Below are 14,867 nucleotides of genomic sequence, written 5' to 3'. Positions count from 1 at the left end.
TGCCATTAGTAGATAGTCGTATCCAAACAATCATATTTCTCTTATAATAGACAGGGTCTCTACCTGAGCGCTGTCACTAACACAGCAATTAGTGTCATTCCCTTCAGAATCCCGGTGACAAGTTAGACACTGGCTGGGTCTGGGTCCAGTGCAATGCCTACACGAGGTGTCACATGCCTCACAGGTGTCCTACAATGGTATAATATCACAAGGACAAAGTTGGTTATAGACATTAGGCCAGTCAGAAATGTGGTCTCTTTGGAACAACCTCTTTGTACAGAAGTGGCTTTTATTGACATCTGTTGTTGTTCTGAGTAAATATCTGTCTGCACATTTGTGTTGCTTGTTGTAGAAAGATGCCCTGAAAATTTAATTTCTAACCTTAAGTATTGGCGGTCTTTCAATTGAAATGGGCCCTGCACTCCAAAAAGGGCCCCCGAGTGACACGCAAGAATTTCAGAATTCAACCATTTTTAAAATAAACGACTTATTTCACTCAATGTGTAGAGGCATGGAAGGAAGGGTGCTGAGGAGGCTGCAGCAAACCCTAAAACCAGGCATTATAAAAAAACATCAATTGATTAAAAAAGTGTGACGCAGACTCACAGCAAGAGATGTGATATAAAAACTTTCACAATATTGCTACATCCCGACTGGTGCACAGAAGTACATGACATCACATTTTCCAGCAGGTGCAGCAGCCTGTCAATTTTTGTATGTAGCAGTGTTTTCTCTTTGCTATTTTAAGCATGTTGTTTTTGTTCTTAATTTAGTTGTTTGTAGGTTTTTTTATTTATTTCACCGTGGGTTGGTTAGTGAAAAACACTCATTTGTTAATGAGGCTAGCTGCAGACAGGAAGAAACTGTTTTTGTGGCGAGAGGTTTTGGTCCTGATGGACCTCAGCCTCCTCCTCGAGGCGTACAGGTCCAGAAGAAAAGGAAGATTGCAGCCAATCACCATCTCTGCAGAGCAAATGATGACACTGCTGCCACTGCCAGGGACAAGGGCAGGCTGCAGCGTACCAGATGGTGATGGAGGAGGTGAGGATGGACTCAATAATGGTGGTGAAGAAGTGCACCATCATTGTCTTTGGCAGGCTGAACTTCTTCAGCTGCCGCAGGAAGTACATCCTCTGCTGGGCCTTCTTGGTGAGGGAGGTGATGTTCAGTTCCTACTTGAGGTCCTGGGAGATGATGGTGCCCAGGAAGCGGAAGGAGTCCGTAGTGGTGACTGGGGAGTCACACAGGATGATGGGGGAGGGTAGGGCTGTGATGTCAACGACCATCTCCATGGTCTTCAGAGCGTTGAGCTCCAGACTGTTCTGGCTGCACCAGGTCACCAGATGGTCGATCTCCCACCTGTAGGTGGACTCATCCCCACCTGAGATGAACCCAGTGAGGGTGGTCAGGAGCTTGACAGACTGGTGACTGGAGGTGCAGCTGTTGGTGTACAGGGAGAAGAGAAGGGGGGAAAGAACGCAGCCTTGAGGGGAACCGGTGCTGATGGTCATGGAATCAGAGACATGTTTTCCCAGCTTCACGTGCTGCTTCCTGTCTGTCAGGAAGTCAGTCATCCACCTGCAGGTGGAGTCAGGCATGCTCAGCTGAGAGAGCTTGTCCTGAAGCAGGGCCAGTTCCTGGGGAGTCCAGGTGCTGGAGGATGTAGTGAAGGGCCATGTTTACTGCATCATCTACAGACCTGTTGGTTCTATGGGCAAACTGCAGGGGGTCCAGGAGTGGGACTGTAATGGATTTTAGGTGGGACAACACAAGGCGTTCAAAGGACTTCATAACCACAGAGGTCAATGCGGATGGCAGACAGCTCGGAGAAGAGGGGGAAAGAATTGGTAGACTGAGGCTGAAGCTGAGCGGAAGAGTCACGGGGGATGGTGTCCGATTGACTCTTAAAGCAGCAGTAGAACTGGTTCAACTCATTTGACAGGCGAGAAGTGGAGGACTTTGGGTTTGTGATCTGTCTGAACCCCCTCCAGACAGAAGTGACGTCGTTTGCAGAGAACTGGTTCTATAGTCTCTCTGAGTACAGTCGTTTAGCTTTATTGCCCTGCACCCGGCCCTGCCACCACTCCTAAATGCCTCCTCCTTTTCCAACCTTAGCTGTCTGAGTTTAGCTGTAAACCAAGGTTTGTCATTTTTATAACTCACCCTGGTCCGTGTTGGAATGCAGTTGAAATGCAGCTCGTAGCCAAGAGCGCACCTATTCTGAGTAGTATCGGCCCTCCTCACAACGTGGATAGCAGAATTTGTCCTTTACAGTGCTGCCCCAGTCGCATGTCATACAGGCCTGAGGCAAGGAATCTGAAAACATGCATTCATTACACACTGAGGATCAAATAAATGTAGTTATCATTATACAAAACAAGGTTGTACAACAAAATGAAATAACGATACATGAACTGACTCCTTACGCAAAAGTTGTCCAGTATTGACACAAGTGAAAAATATTGACTGTAGGTGAACATTAGGCAGATGTTCTGCTCTCCAAGCGCCGTTATTACAGAGCTCCTTAATCACCTGTGCAGCTCTGACAACTGGTGTGGCACTGTTTGCAGACGTCACTGAACTGGTAGAAGCTTAGTGCCTTGCAGCTCCAGGAGAGGAGATGGACAGGTCCTCCAGGACTCAGGCCCTGCTCCTGGTCACATTTCTCACAGTAGGGGCCCTCTCTGTAATACCTGAAGAAAGGCATAAAATCATCAATATTAACAAGTCAGACATGTACACAGATTTTTGATTCTTGAAGACATAATTTAACATTAGTCTTTGACTAAATGTCAAGTGGCATCACATATGGAAATGTTTTCAGAGGGAGTTGCTCAACTGCTGATGAAATTACATAGAACCTACTCGCTTCATTTGCAAACTTTGGCTTATTTCCAGACATGCGCTGTCACAATAAGTCAGCTACCATTACAGGAGGTGAAGTTGTAATAGAAAGTAAATAGAGAGCTTGATCAACTCTGTACCCTGTGGTACAATGCATGACACAGAGTTGAAGGAGGTATCCTGGAGAACAAGTGAGGCAATATCTTGGCGATGTTGCGGTACAGGTGGAACAGGCATGGTCACAGGGCGAACAGAATCCCAGCTCTGTTCCGTCAGCCTCCTGCCTTGTGTTGTATGTACCTGCTAGGCACTCAGTCAAACAGGTGCCATCTGGAAAATAGCACACACGCAAAAAACGTTCCACTCCCAATTCATTAGTAGTCATGCACTCATTTTTACTTTTCTTTCTTGTTCATCAGAACAGTTTTTTAGCACCTACCTTGTAAAGGATGTTTAAAAAACATTTCACATGAGATTATTTTCTTCTATGAATTGCCAAAAAGTGATTTTTGTAATAGTGTTAGTTAATAACTTTATGTTGACTCAAGTACTGACTAGTACTAGACAGAGTACTAGACATATTGCACAGCGTGCTCAGCGTGTCACCAATTTGTTGTCCGATCCACTGTGAAATACGATCATCAATTCTTCAGATATGGCTAAAAATGTGTATTTTGTGGTCACGTTTTTAGCAAATTTTGAAAATTTTAAAGACGTTGGCTCAAGACGTTCCTATTTCCTCATGACAATAGAATGGACACACGCCTATTGCCATCATAAATCTATCCAGCTGGTGATCAGTTAACATACGGCCATTTAACCAAGACTGATAAGGTGAAATATTCCCAGAAGAGCCGTCACTATACAACCAGTTTTCAAGGTGTACTGAGGGCACCAAATGCAAAGAATATTTGATAAAATTTATGACTCAGGCTCAAACTCAGTCATCAAGGTTAAAAATAAGACAGTTATCAAGAGTTGATAGTTTGGACATGTATGGCTTTGCAATAAATGCAAATAAAAATCAGCTTTTCTGTGGATTTTTGTTTATTTTACACCCTGAACCACTTCAGTGTAGTGCAGTTGGACATTAGTGGAGAAAAAAAAAAGCTCACTATGAAGGTATTTGGGGACGGCACAGGTCTGGCATTGATCGTTGCCCGGCCCCTCACAAGAGTAACAGTGCCGGTGGCAACCCATGCAGGTGAACTGGTCGTCGTGCAGGTAGGTCCTGTGTGGGCAGTTTCTGTCGCCTGTCACGCCACACAACAATGTATTTGGATCCAGCACAAGTCCCTTCTCGCACTGGGTGCAGCCTGGGTGCACTGGTCATGAAGCGTCTCCAGCTAGTTCTGGAAGAAATCCAGTTCTTTCATCACTTTCATCAATCAAAATTGTAGCCACAATCCCTCATCTTGATGCCGTCTTTTGCATTATTTTCATTGTGTTAGGAGCCATGGAGGCCACTTTCTACGTCTGGTAGAAAGGTGATACATGGACTATTTTAAATAAACTTTCCCTAGGTGAGATACCCCTGTACATAAACAATGGGAACTGATTAACTATTTAAAAAGGACAGTGCCAGAGAGTACATGGTCAGAAAACTGTTACCACGCATATACAACACTGCTTAAAAATCTAACCAAGTCACATCTATGTATTGAGATTCTCACCTTGACATTCCATAGCTTCAGTTTCATAGTAAGTACCAGTGGCAGTCTTTGGAGCATGCACCCTTGTAGAGTTTGGGGCTAAACATTGAGCAGGTCTCGCAGTCATCTTCCAGGGGCCCTGAACAGCTGCCACAGGTAGGGTGGCACTGACCACAGCGGCCCTCTTCCATGTCCTCATAATAGCCCATGGGACAACTAGCTTTACACACACCATTCAGCATCAGGTAGAGGAAACTGCATTCTGAAATTATACGGAGGAGGGGTGGTAAAGTTCTAACAAGAGATTTCAAGATGTCTTACAATTCATTATAAAAATGTCACCCACTTGGAATATTTTTCCTCTTAAAGCTTAGCTGCACACACTATTAATAACTTACTGAAACAGGTGCTGTCATCTGAGCAAACGTCACAGTGGGGAGGGCAGCGTCTGCAGGTACCATCATCTGCAGGGTATGTCCGCAGTGAACAGTTGAGTCTACACATACCACTCTCTAGGTAGTGGCCATTAGCACAGGATAGACACTGAGACTTGCCATCACATGTCAGACAGGAGCTATCACAGACTTCACATGACCCCTCTGCTGTCTCAAAGAAACCTCTGGAATCAGTCAGGAGATTTATTAAGGCATAAAACATGAAACACAACACAGTAATTACAGATATTTTTTCGTCAATCTACTGCTTAGTTCGTTCAATCACTTACTCTGGGCAATTCGACCAACACTGCAACACTGTACAGGCCTCTGCTCTGACCTTGCATTGGAGAAAAGCAATTATTTCCATCAGGGAATCAAGTATCATGTTGTTCAGTATGATCTCTGTCTCTATTGTCAGCTGATACTAACTTGCCATTCAGTACTTTACTCACTTTGTTTTACTGTTTTTTTTTTTTTTTGCTGAAATGCAGTAAATCACATAGGCCTCACCACCATATAAAGTTACTTTTCTCTAAAAAGGGAGAAAATTTATTAACAGCTAAAAACATTACACCTCATCATGATTGTTCCTGTTACCATCAAAGTACTGTCCCAGTGGGCAGTTGAGCAGAGGGCACTGGCCATGTAGAGGAGGGTTTCCACCAAGACAAACATCACAGTCTGTTGAATGAGGTCCGTGGCATGTCTGGCATGAGCTGTGGCAGGTCTGACATCGCCACCCACTGGAGTCACTGAAGGTTTGCTGTGGGCACTGTTTAACACAATCACCTCCTGATGGGGCAGAGCAGTACAGAGAGGAAGTTACATTATTTTCCAGTACAAAACTTTATCTGTATTAGCAAACTTGAAAAACCTAGGTGTGACAAGTTAGTAGATAATATTTATTTACAACCTCTATCTTTTTAACCTGTGTACTATTTCACTGAAAGCCTTTGAAATCTTTTGCAGGATTACAATCACAATCACCATCAGTTACTGAAACTATTTTAAGAGAGCAACTCTAAAAAGTCATATTAATTAGTAAAACACGTTTTCATTATCAGTTGTCAGGTTTTTTTTTTAAGTGGCTCTGATGTGGTCTCAAAAAAGATCGTCTCATCTCAACTATTTAAATCCTTCTCCTCTGTCTGCTCTTCCAGCATCTCTCCCTCTCCAAATTCCATCCAACTGCCCAGGCATAAAACAATGACCTAGATCTTTTGATACAGGACCTTGTGGCTGAAGCAGAGAGAATAAGCTGCTGATTGTCCATGATGGATCCTGTCTGACACAATGTACAATCATATGCCCGTGAAATATGTAACAACACGCGTACACGTGTACACAAAAATAAATGACAGCTAATGTTTTTAATATGTTAAAATAATTTTGATGGTCTGTTGTTCTTGCTAAGTTTATTTTAATACCTACAGCCTTTATTAACAAAGCTTTAGCCTCTTTTCATAAAACATACATTTGCATATCTCATGTTACAGGTTTGCTGACAAGGACGCGATTTGCAATCTAAATGAAGAGTCAGAGAAATCAATCATTCTTGGTAAAGAAAAATCTAAGAGTATATTAAAACGCAAACTCTGCTAGTACTGCATGGGACAAAAGGGTCATCTGAATCATTTAGTATGCTAGTAGAAGAGAATAAATATACACAGAAATGATCATTCTTTCCTACTGGTACCATTGAGGAAGTAACCGAGCTGGCAGGCAAGGCAGAGTGTGTTACTCCTGCAATCTGTGCATGGTGCTGGACAGGAGAGACACACACCCCTGCCCAAGTCTTCATAGGTGCTCTGGGGGCAATGCCTGCGACACTGGTGTCTGAAACTGTAAAAGAAATGGTCTATTCAAAACTAAAATCAATTAAGCTTGGTCTGTGTATTTGAAAATCGGTCAATACGTGGTCGATTAACACTGGCTGCTGCAGCTGTTACACAAAAGTAAGCTCTTTTTTTCCAACGCAAACAACTAGAACAAAGCTATTGAAATATGAAAGACCTAATGAAAACGTTTGGGATTTAATAGCACTTTCAAAGCTTTACAGTGAATAACCTTTGCCCACACAGAGGAGTCTGAGGCTAGACGAACTGAAATTAGAGAAATGACAAAACACACCACATGCGAGAGGCAATCCCAACATACACAGCACACCTGCAGCTGTATTGTTAACTCCTCTACAAGCCAAAAGTTAGGACGAGATGAAAACATAATGTAGGCTGCTTCAAGCTTATTGTGGCTCTCTCTTCTTAAGGTAGACAGTTAATTGGTGTTTTATTTGTAGCCTGGAGGCATGGGGCGATTTCTGTCATCAACCTGTCCTATCAGTCCTTCGGGGCTTAACTGTGCTATTAAACATGAGACGGCTGTCCTAAAAAAAATAGCCTAAAAGCAGTTGACATATTGAGTTGCAAAGATGTCACACATACAACATTAAACCAACTACTCTAAATTAAACAAGAAAAAAAGTAGAAATAAGCCACTCCCCTAGACAGTACAACATCCTCTGATGCCTCTTATACCACCTCCATTCATGAGAGAATCTGACCACTGACAGCCCAAGCTGCACTTCTGACTGTGTTGTCATGGATTTGGTGCTAAGATGCAGTGGTTGTTTGAGAAGGAACAGCTGGAGGCGCCACAACGCATCCATCAACTCACTCACAATAGCAGCTAGTGCGGACCAGGTCTCCGTTTCTGGCCTGGAAACAGTGCACTACTTAAGAATCTACGCGATGTTTAAGAATCCCTAGGGCTTAGGGCTTCTGCTCTTTGAATTAGTTAGGAAAAGGTGAAAATATGACTAAATAAATGGTTTAAACCACATCAAGAGTGAATCATAACAATTTTGTGGTTTAGCTGCACTTAGAGAGGAAGGTAAATGTCAATAAATACCAAGCATCCATCATGCTGTGACTCTTTTCAGTAGGCAGCGTTTTATGCAAGAACAACACTGGCCCCACAGACTCACAGCTACGCTAAAGCTGTCTAGGGTTTAACATTTTTTATTACTTCTAGCCAAACCTCAGTAGTGGAATTTTTTGAAGTGCTGGAAACTGTCACACTATATCACAGTGAGACTCTTCCTGCAGGTCATGATTGCCCCGTGCTCTATTGGGTTTCTTTTATTGGTGTTTTCCTCCTATAGTAGATAATAAGGTACTGCGGCCACAGACAGGACTGAAGAGACCTGTCATTCTAAATCTCTAAAGCCATTACTATTAAAGTAAAAGTTACACAAGAAGATTCATGGAAGAAGTATCTCACTGCACCTCTGTAAGAGCAGTAAAAAGGAGGTGAGTGCAGTGAAGCAAGTGCATTTTCCTTCAACCGTCCTGCTGTAACACAGGAGCAGTCAGTGAAGTCAAGATGGTGCACCCTATATAATCCCACCTGCTACTGGCTATGCTTTCCACTTATACTTGCCGTCTTTTTCTCGCTTCTCCTCTCCTACTCACACATTACACACACTCTGTTAAATCTCTGTGAAGCAGACCACTCTTCTATGCTCAAACCAGGGCTCAGGTAACAGTGTAAGACTCTGAATGGAGGGTAACCCGACTCACACAATATTTGGAGGCCTAAACTTGGGGGGGGGGGGCGTTCTCTGAGGCATCTCTGAGTTACAGCATTGTCTCTTCTGCTCAGCGCTAAAAAGAAGATGTGTGAGACAGGGAGAAGAGGGGCCACAAGCTGCTGCTGCTGCCTTTCTAACCCTTCGACTTCCCTGAACCTCAGCATGCACAGAGCAATGTGGCTTCTATGTGATAACAAACCGCAGGGGGGGTGTTCTAGCTTTGAATGTAACCTCCAAGTGATATGCTGGTGTAAACAGAAATACAGGTGAAATGAATTTTCTTGTGGCGTGAAGAATTATTAACCATGTTCTTCAAGCCAATATATGGAAATGCATATTACACTACATTTTGATTGACCAACTTTTTTATCTAGCAAGGCAATGGCAATGCAAATAAAAACACTTGGGGCTTCGAAAGAAGAAGTACAATTTATTCTCTTTCCAAAACCTAAAATAAATCCAGAAAAATGTTGTTTGTTGTCATACTCTGTCAATTGTTCCTAATGTAATGTTAGCTAACGCTAGCTAACTTCCTTCTAAATGTAATGTAATAAAGCCCTACTGTTCTGTTTTTGAATGATTCGTGAATAGAGGCCTACCCAGCTTTACAGGAACAGTGTTGATCCTTGATATCGTTGTATTTTGTTTCAATTGTCAGAGCATGCGGTGGTTCACTTGTACTGTGTAATCGGTAAGCTTTAGCTTCTATCTTTCATTTTTTTAATGTCGGTTTGAATCAGTTTGTGTCAGTCTGACAGCCTGAATCCAACCTTCAAATGTGTCTGCTTCATTCTGAGATCACTTTTTCCAACCAATCTGACAATATTTCTCTGGGGAGTGCAGTAACAGACAGAGGCAGCGCTGACAGTTTGTCGGACTTAGCAACAGTAACTAAGAGGGGCGGGGCTTAGCAAAGGGTCTATTGGGGAAACAAACAAAGTGGCTCGGACCGAGCACATAACACTATTCCAGCCGTTCCAGCCATGATGTGTGTGTCGCGTAATGTTAAATGACTTACCCACAGACACTCAGCCTACTTTCTAGTTTGCCAAGACATGCTGTTGTTGTGAATTTAACTATAGTAGCAGGAGAGTTGTGAGCATAGCTTTTTGGATCTGGGATGCTGGCTCTGGGTCCGCCTTGTCCTCTCTGCATGTTAGCGTCATGTTAGGTTCACAGCAGCAACTGTAGTAACAGTACGCTAACCTGCAACTTGGCTATCGTTAAGTGCTGTACTTGCTGTGTCGCTGTAACGCTCTATATCATGATTTTCGTCACGGTGTTGCTTACTGCAGCTTTAAACGAGAACTGTTATATTGAATCGAAAATAACTGCTAGTTGTATTAAATGTTAGCTCTCTAAAATAACCTCTCAGAACGCATTTGATCCAACAGCAGAGGATATGGGGAGCCAGAAAAGTCCACTTATCACTGGATAATAATAAAACGACAAAAAAAACTCACAGAAAGTAACCTTCAGCGCAGCTGTTGCAGATATCAGGTCTTGAGAAATGAGAAACGAGAAAAGGTGATTAATTAGAATTCATGTGGAGGAGCAAACTCATGCAGTAGGCTACTGGCTATCTTTATATTGTGCTGCTCTGTGCACTGTTATCACCAGTGTTTAGATATGTACATCGCAGACCCACCTTACATTGGGGGGGGGAACAGTATGGTGTTGTCAGCCTAGCCTGGCAAGCCTGTGTAACTTACCCACGGAACATGTTTTGCAGCCCATCTCACAGTCAATGCACTCTCCTGTATCAGGGTCCTGCACCTGGCCTGAAACACAGAGACCCAGCATAACAAGCCTGAATGTCATACTCTTAATCTACAGGAAACTCTGAAGCTCTGATTTACATTTACCTATGTCACAGGATGCCGTTTGGCAGATCCCATTCTGGAGTTTGTAGTGTTCCTGACATTTGGCACATATGTTGCCGTCTGTGCAGAGTTCACAATTGGCTATGCAGGGCAGACAGGCATAATGACCTCTGTCAGGATACAGTCCCCGGGCGCAGTGTGTCCTACAGCGACCTTGGTGGAGGAACCGTTCCTGTCCATCTTCATCTGAGGAGAAGGAGGAGGAAGACACAGAGGACTTGTTAACATAAAGCCTAATCTATTTTTCTCCTCTACCAGGAAACGCCTTTTCCCAAAATCTGGACTCTTCTGAAAGTGAAAATCAATGAGCTTCTCATAATAAACATAGAGGCAGAGCCAAATGGGCCCCAACAATTACATGGAATGAAGGAAAGATGAAAGGACGGGCTGCCAACTGTGTGGGTGGTAGCAGGAATGACCCCTGCCATCGCTCCGCCACCAGGAAATGTACTGGGGTTAAAGGAGCGAAACATCCATGACTGGTGGTCTCCAGCTGATGACCCATTTTATGCCCAAAGAGGAGGAGCACACCTGCACAAAAGGCACCGGTGGAGGTGCGTCAGGCAGCAATGCCCAGCAGGTCGACCATCAGCTTGTATTTCTATAAATAAGTGTGAAAGTTGCCTTCAGCAAATGACAGCATTAACACATATAGCGAAATCAAGATTGTTTGACTGAAAGGAGAGAGATGTCATCTGGCTTAACGAGTGAATCACTGGCAATTATTAGGAAACCGAAGAACTAATGGCTCCAGCCCAGCATTTTGTCTGTTGTCTGACTGTAGGCCTGCAAATAACAGATCACAGTGTGAGATCACTTCCTGATGATGCGCCAATATAATGTAAACAATGGCAATCTGAGGCAGATGAGAGATCAAAGCTGTGGGCAGAGACGGAGTCTTCTGTTGGCCCTAATGATTAATACTCTGCCACCTGCCACTAGCCTAGCTGTGGCACCTGAGGCATCTCTGAGTTACAGCATTGTCTCTTCTGCTCAGCGCTAAAAAGAAGATGTGTGAGACAGGGAGAAGAGGGGCCACAAGCTGCTGCTGCTGCCTTTCTAACCCTTCGACTTCCCTGAACCTCAGCATGCACAGAGCAATGTGGCTTCTATGTGATAACAAACCGCAGTGTTTGAGGAATGGGGTACAGACTTTTGGCTTTTGATGTTCTTCCACAAAGGAATACACAGATGCCACACAGATATACACACCAGGATCAAATGCTAACTACTGTATACTACTAAAGTCTGCACAACAAAACATATCTGCAGCATTGAATATTAAAATACAGTCAGTAAAAAGCAAATGCATAATTGTAGAAATGTCAAAATGAATATATTCATTGAGTAAAAGAGAGAAAGACTTGTAGGTTTAGCCAATGAACTGAAACAGTAATACTTCTTGCCCAAGGGGGTACTTTTTTCCTTTGCCTCGGATTAACAAAGGTCCCATTCTGACATGATCAGATTACAGTGAAAACTCGTGATCACACCTTCATTTCTTACCTATTTCAAAAGGCGCCCCTGTGACAGAGAATGCAAGTTCAACAGCCACTTTGTGATAGTTTAACAAGAGTAAATGGTAAACCAGAGCTGCATGCTCCTCCTCTAATTCAAAGGCCTTTAAACAGCTTTGCTTTAGTAACCATTAAACAGTGCTGCCTTGAAAAGAAAACTGGATTAATGAGTCTGTGACATGGCTTTGTTTTAATCAGGTATCTGTGGAGCTGGGGAAAAAATCAGAAAAGAGGAATTATATTGGCCAATGGAAGATGTTCATATTTGCACATCTCATACAGAATTTATGAAAAATGTAGGTAAAATTTGTCATATGAAGGCAAGGACATTGTTTAACTTCGATGAAGTCATTGTTTGATGATTTATTTGTTAAAACTACAGCCTACAAAACATGACTTTTTAAACCCCCATAATACATATTTTCGCCGTTTTACTTTCAGAAAGCCCTCAGTGATTTTATGCTGTTAAAAGTAAGTGTATAGGGAAATATACTCACCAACTCCACAGGTAGTGCATTCAAACAGCTCATGCCCGTCGCACTCAGAGCAGGTGGGATGACAGAGGACACACTGATTCTTCAGCAGAAACTGTCCACTCGGACAGGGCAACGAAGGTTTACATCCAGTAAATCCGACACAGCAGAGAAAGGTCAGAAACGCGGCGAAGGACCTCATGGCCGCGTCCGAGTACTTTCACTGGAAGTGACAAAAAAAAAGCCAACACCTCGGACTGCTTCCTAAGACGCAGTGTCCGTGCAGCAGGTACGCTGGCAGATCGATGGGGCTCTGTGACACCAGCCCAGAAATAACTTGCTGGACCAGTTCGTTCAAATGAAGCGCTGGACAATGAGCGTGGACTGTGGTGCGCATTTAGTAGCCTAAATGTTCCCGAGAGAAGAGCCCAGTCTTTGTGACGATAGATAGTGTGTGAAGATAGATAGATAGATAGATAATTTTCATTGGATAAGCTAAATAAACCATCACACCATGCACCCACCACAAAACATGTTAATGGAAATGAGTGTTACGCTTTGTAAATTACTTTTGGTGCAACTTCTTTTGGATTGGATTGTATGGTTGAAATGCACTTTGGATAAAAGACCCAGCTATAAATGTAATGTAGGTAAACCAAAATACCTGATAAAGACACACCCAATTAGCTATTGTTACTTAAAAATCTATATGGCTTTAATGTTGCATATTAAACTTTGTTTGTTGAATATTTAGGAGGTGAGGAAAATGAGTGTCCACTGTCTGGCCAATGATTTGTACTTTAAATCCACAGGTTCCAGGATTCATTCAACAGTAACATTGGAGATTTAGCTAATGCTAGGTTAGTTAAAGTTACAGCTAGTTCAGCTAAAAGGCATATAAAATAAATTAGTGGTTTACAGATAAATTTAGGTTTTTTTATGGCTTGGGAAAGCACAAATTAAAAGCTAATTTTGCTTGTTTTATAGGCTCCTTTTTGAGGATTAATTGCTTGTTGCACAATGTTCAATTGCTAACTAGCTATGGCTAAGGTCAACAATGTGGGAGAAACTCAAGAAGACACAGCTAAAGCATGCAAAGCATGCAAAGCCCAAAAAAAAAAACAGTCCCACTCCTTCCCTGCAGCTCTCCTTGCAAAGCCTCCTCCAAAACACAGTTTCAGTTGCAATGAGTGCAGGAAGGTAGGCCTGATTGACAGACACAGACAGACTTTTTTCATTGTTGTGTGGAAGCATTTCATTTATTGATTGTTGACAGGATGTAAACAGAATATAAACAAATATAACGTATTTAAATAATAAAATAATAACATATTTTTAATTAAAAAATTGCCTACCCTAGCTTTAAATGTGACAGTCTTACCATTCATTGTGGTTTATAAACTCCGTGATACACTAAACGCGAGCATTTACTTTCTTTACAGTTTATTAATAGTGTCATTTATATTATCATGTCCTAAGACACCGGACGCCATTTGTGCCTCAGACGTTTTGTTTTTGTGAAGGAATAGCGGCCTCTCGCGGCTGCTTCCTGGATGTGCATGCGAGGGCGTGAGGAGCACAACCCTCCTCAGCGGCTGACGTCACGCGGCAGCGGCTGTCAGAGGGGGCGTGGCCTTGTTCTGCTGCAGCAGAGAAATATGACATGGGGATGAGCGAAAGAGAGAGGGAGAGAGTGAGACAGCCTGATAGGAATTAACGGTTCGTCAGAGGTCTGGACTGGAAACCTTAGGATGGGGAGTAATGACTGAAAACAGAACGGTAAGAGACAGACATGTTTTCATTTTTCACACACACATCGCGACAGGCCGATTCATGGCTCATTAGATAGAGGAAACAATAGGCTACCGCTGCAGACAGGTGCACCTGCCTTTATGCGAGTACGTGCCTCGATGCATTCAACTTCAGGTTCCGTGTGAATACCTTTTTTAAAAAATTATTTTAGGTCGAAGGCAAATGCATCGAGGCCACAAATCTCCTCAACGGTTTGGGATGAGACGTTAGCCGTTAGTCTCAAGAGTTACATGCTGTAAACATGGATGTGGTCTTGAATCTGTATGCATAGTCACAGACCTTTGTGATGTAGGATCATACAGTAGTAGCAATGTTAACGTTATATAGGCTATCTGAGACAGCTGAGTATATTTTGTGATAGCACAAATAAACAGCTTATTAGCTTATTGAGGCTATAAAGCCTTGAAGGCTATGGTTCCTTTTCCAGACATGGAATATTAATCATCACAATGTATTTTGGGACAGATGGCTTAACATGTAGATAGTGATGAAATACATAACAGCTATATGTTTAGTGAATCACAGCAGTCTGTTCATCCTAAAATATAGGAAGCCATACAATTACTGCAAATGCCACAACCTGGTTTAATTCTGTAACCCATATAGTTTATTTTATTGTTGGCCTGGTTCACAATATCTACCAACTATGCCTGCCTGTAT

At 42.8% G+C, this 14,867-nt stretch overlaps 3 protein-coding genes across 5 annotated transcripts in view; 1 reads left to right on the top strand and 2 right to left on the bottom strand.

Moving 5' to 3' along the window:
• Positions 1-75: 75 nt before the first annotated feature.
• Positions 76-4,563, bottom strand: LOC119893146 (proprotein convertase subtilisin/kexin type 5-like). Of its 2 annotated transcripts, none has more exons than XM_038705110.1 (6): positions 4,518-4,563; positions 3,960-4,196; positions 2,985-3,174; positions 2,533-2,693; positions 2,164-2,316; positions 76-189 (listed from the first exon to the last, which is right to left on the bottom strand). In XM_038705110.1, exons 2-5 carry the CDS (start codon positions 4,042-4,044, stop codon positions 2,216-2,218), a joined length of 537 nt encoding a protein of 178 aa, XP_038561038.1. In that variant the 5' UTR covers positions 4,045-4,196; positions 4,518-4,563; the 3' UTR covers positions 76-189; positions 2,164-2,215. The 2 variants fall into 2 exon arrangements, with proteins under 2 accessions (XP_038561038.1, XP_038561039.1); XM_038705111.1 differs by having other exon boundaries at positions 2,164-2,302.
• LOC119893794 (proprotein convertase subtilisin/kexin type 5-like) lies at positions 4,541-12,632 on the bottom strand. The gene is made up of 8 exons (XM_038706129.1): positions 12,420-12,632; positions 10,388-10,591; positions 10,235-10,303; positions 6,630-6,775; positions 5,531-5,725; positions 5,221-5,270; positions 4,895-5,115; positions 4,541-4,758 (listed from the first exon to the last, which is right to left on the bottom strand). The coding sequence occupies exons 1-8, from the start codon at positions 12,595-12,597 to the stop codon at positions 4,541-4,543; spliced, it is 1,281 nt and encodes a 426-aa protein (XP_038562057.1). The 5' UTR covers positions 12,598-12,632.
• A 20-nt stretch (positions 12,633-12,652) lies between these two features.
• otud7a (OTU deubiquitinase 7A) overlaps positions 12,653-14,867 on the top strand; it is a 41,578-nt gene continuing 39,363 nt past the window's right edge. For both annotated transcript variants that reach the window (XM_038705100.1, XM_038705101.1), the window contains exons 1-2: positions 12,653-12,684; positions 13,919-14,174. The gene's annotated coding sequence lies outside the window, so the exon portion shown is untranslated. The remainder of the gene's footprint in view (positions 12,685-13,918; positions 14,175-14,867) is intronic.

Source organism: Micropterus salmoides, unplaced genomic scaffold (assembly GCF_014851395.1).
Source record: "Micropterus salmoides isolate LMB-PRFRI ecotype aquatic unplaced genomic scaffold, ASM1485139v1 Ms_hic_scaffold_8, whole genome shotgun sequence".
NCBI lineage: Eukaryota > Metazoa > Chordata > Actinopteri > Centrarchiformes > Centrarchidae > Micropterus > Micropterus salmoides.
Note: the sequence above shows the minus strand (reverse complement) of the source record. Positions and strands in the feature narration are given on the sequence as shown.

Excerpts from the sequence above, each read along its gene's own strand:
- LOC119893146 (XM_038705110.1), bottom strand. The coding sequence starts at position 4,044 with ATGGGTTGCCACCGGCACTGTTACTCTTGTGAGGGGCCGGGCAACGAT. Across the intron at positions 3,175-3,959 it reads CGTCCCCAAATACCTTCATA|ATGGCACCTGTTTGACTGAG; the intron begins GTGAGCTTTTTT and ends GCTATTTTCCAG. Across the intron at positions 2,694-2,984 it reads GTCATGCATTGTACCACAGG|GTATTACAGAGAGGGCCCCT; the intron begins GTACAGAGTTGA and ends GCCTTTCTTCAG.
- LOC119893794 (XM_038706129.1), bottom strand. The coding sequence starts at position 12,597 with ATGAGGTCCTTCGCCGCGTTTCTGACCTTTCTCTGCTGTGTCGGATTT. Across the intron at positions 6,776-10,234 it reads CTGCAAAACATGTTCCGTGG|TTTCAGACACCAGTGTCGCA; the intron begins GTAAGTTACACA and ends TTTCTTTTACAG. Across the intron at positions 5,116-5,220 it reads TGTTGGTCGAATTGCCCAGA|AGGTTTCTTTGAGACAGCAG; the intron begins GTAAGTGATTGA and ends GACTGATTCCAG.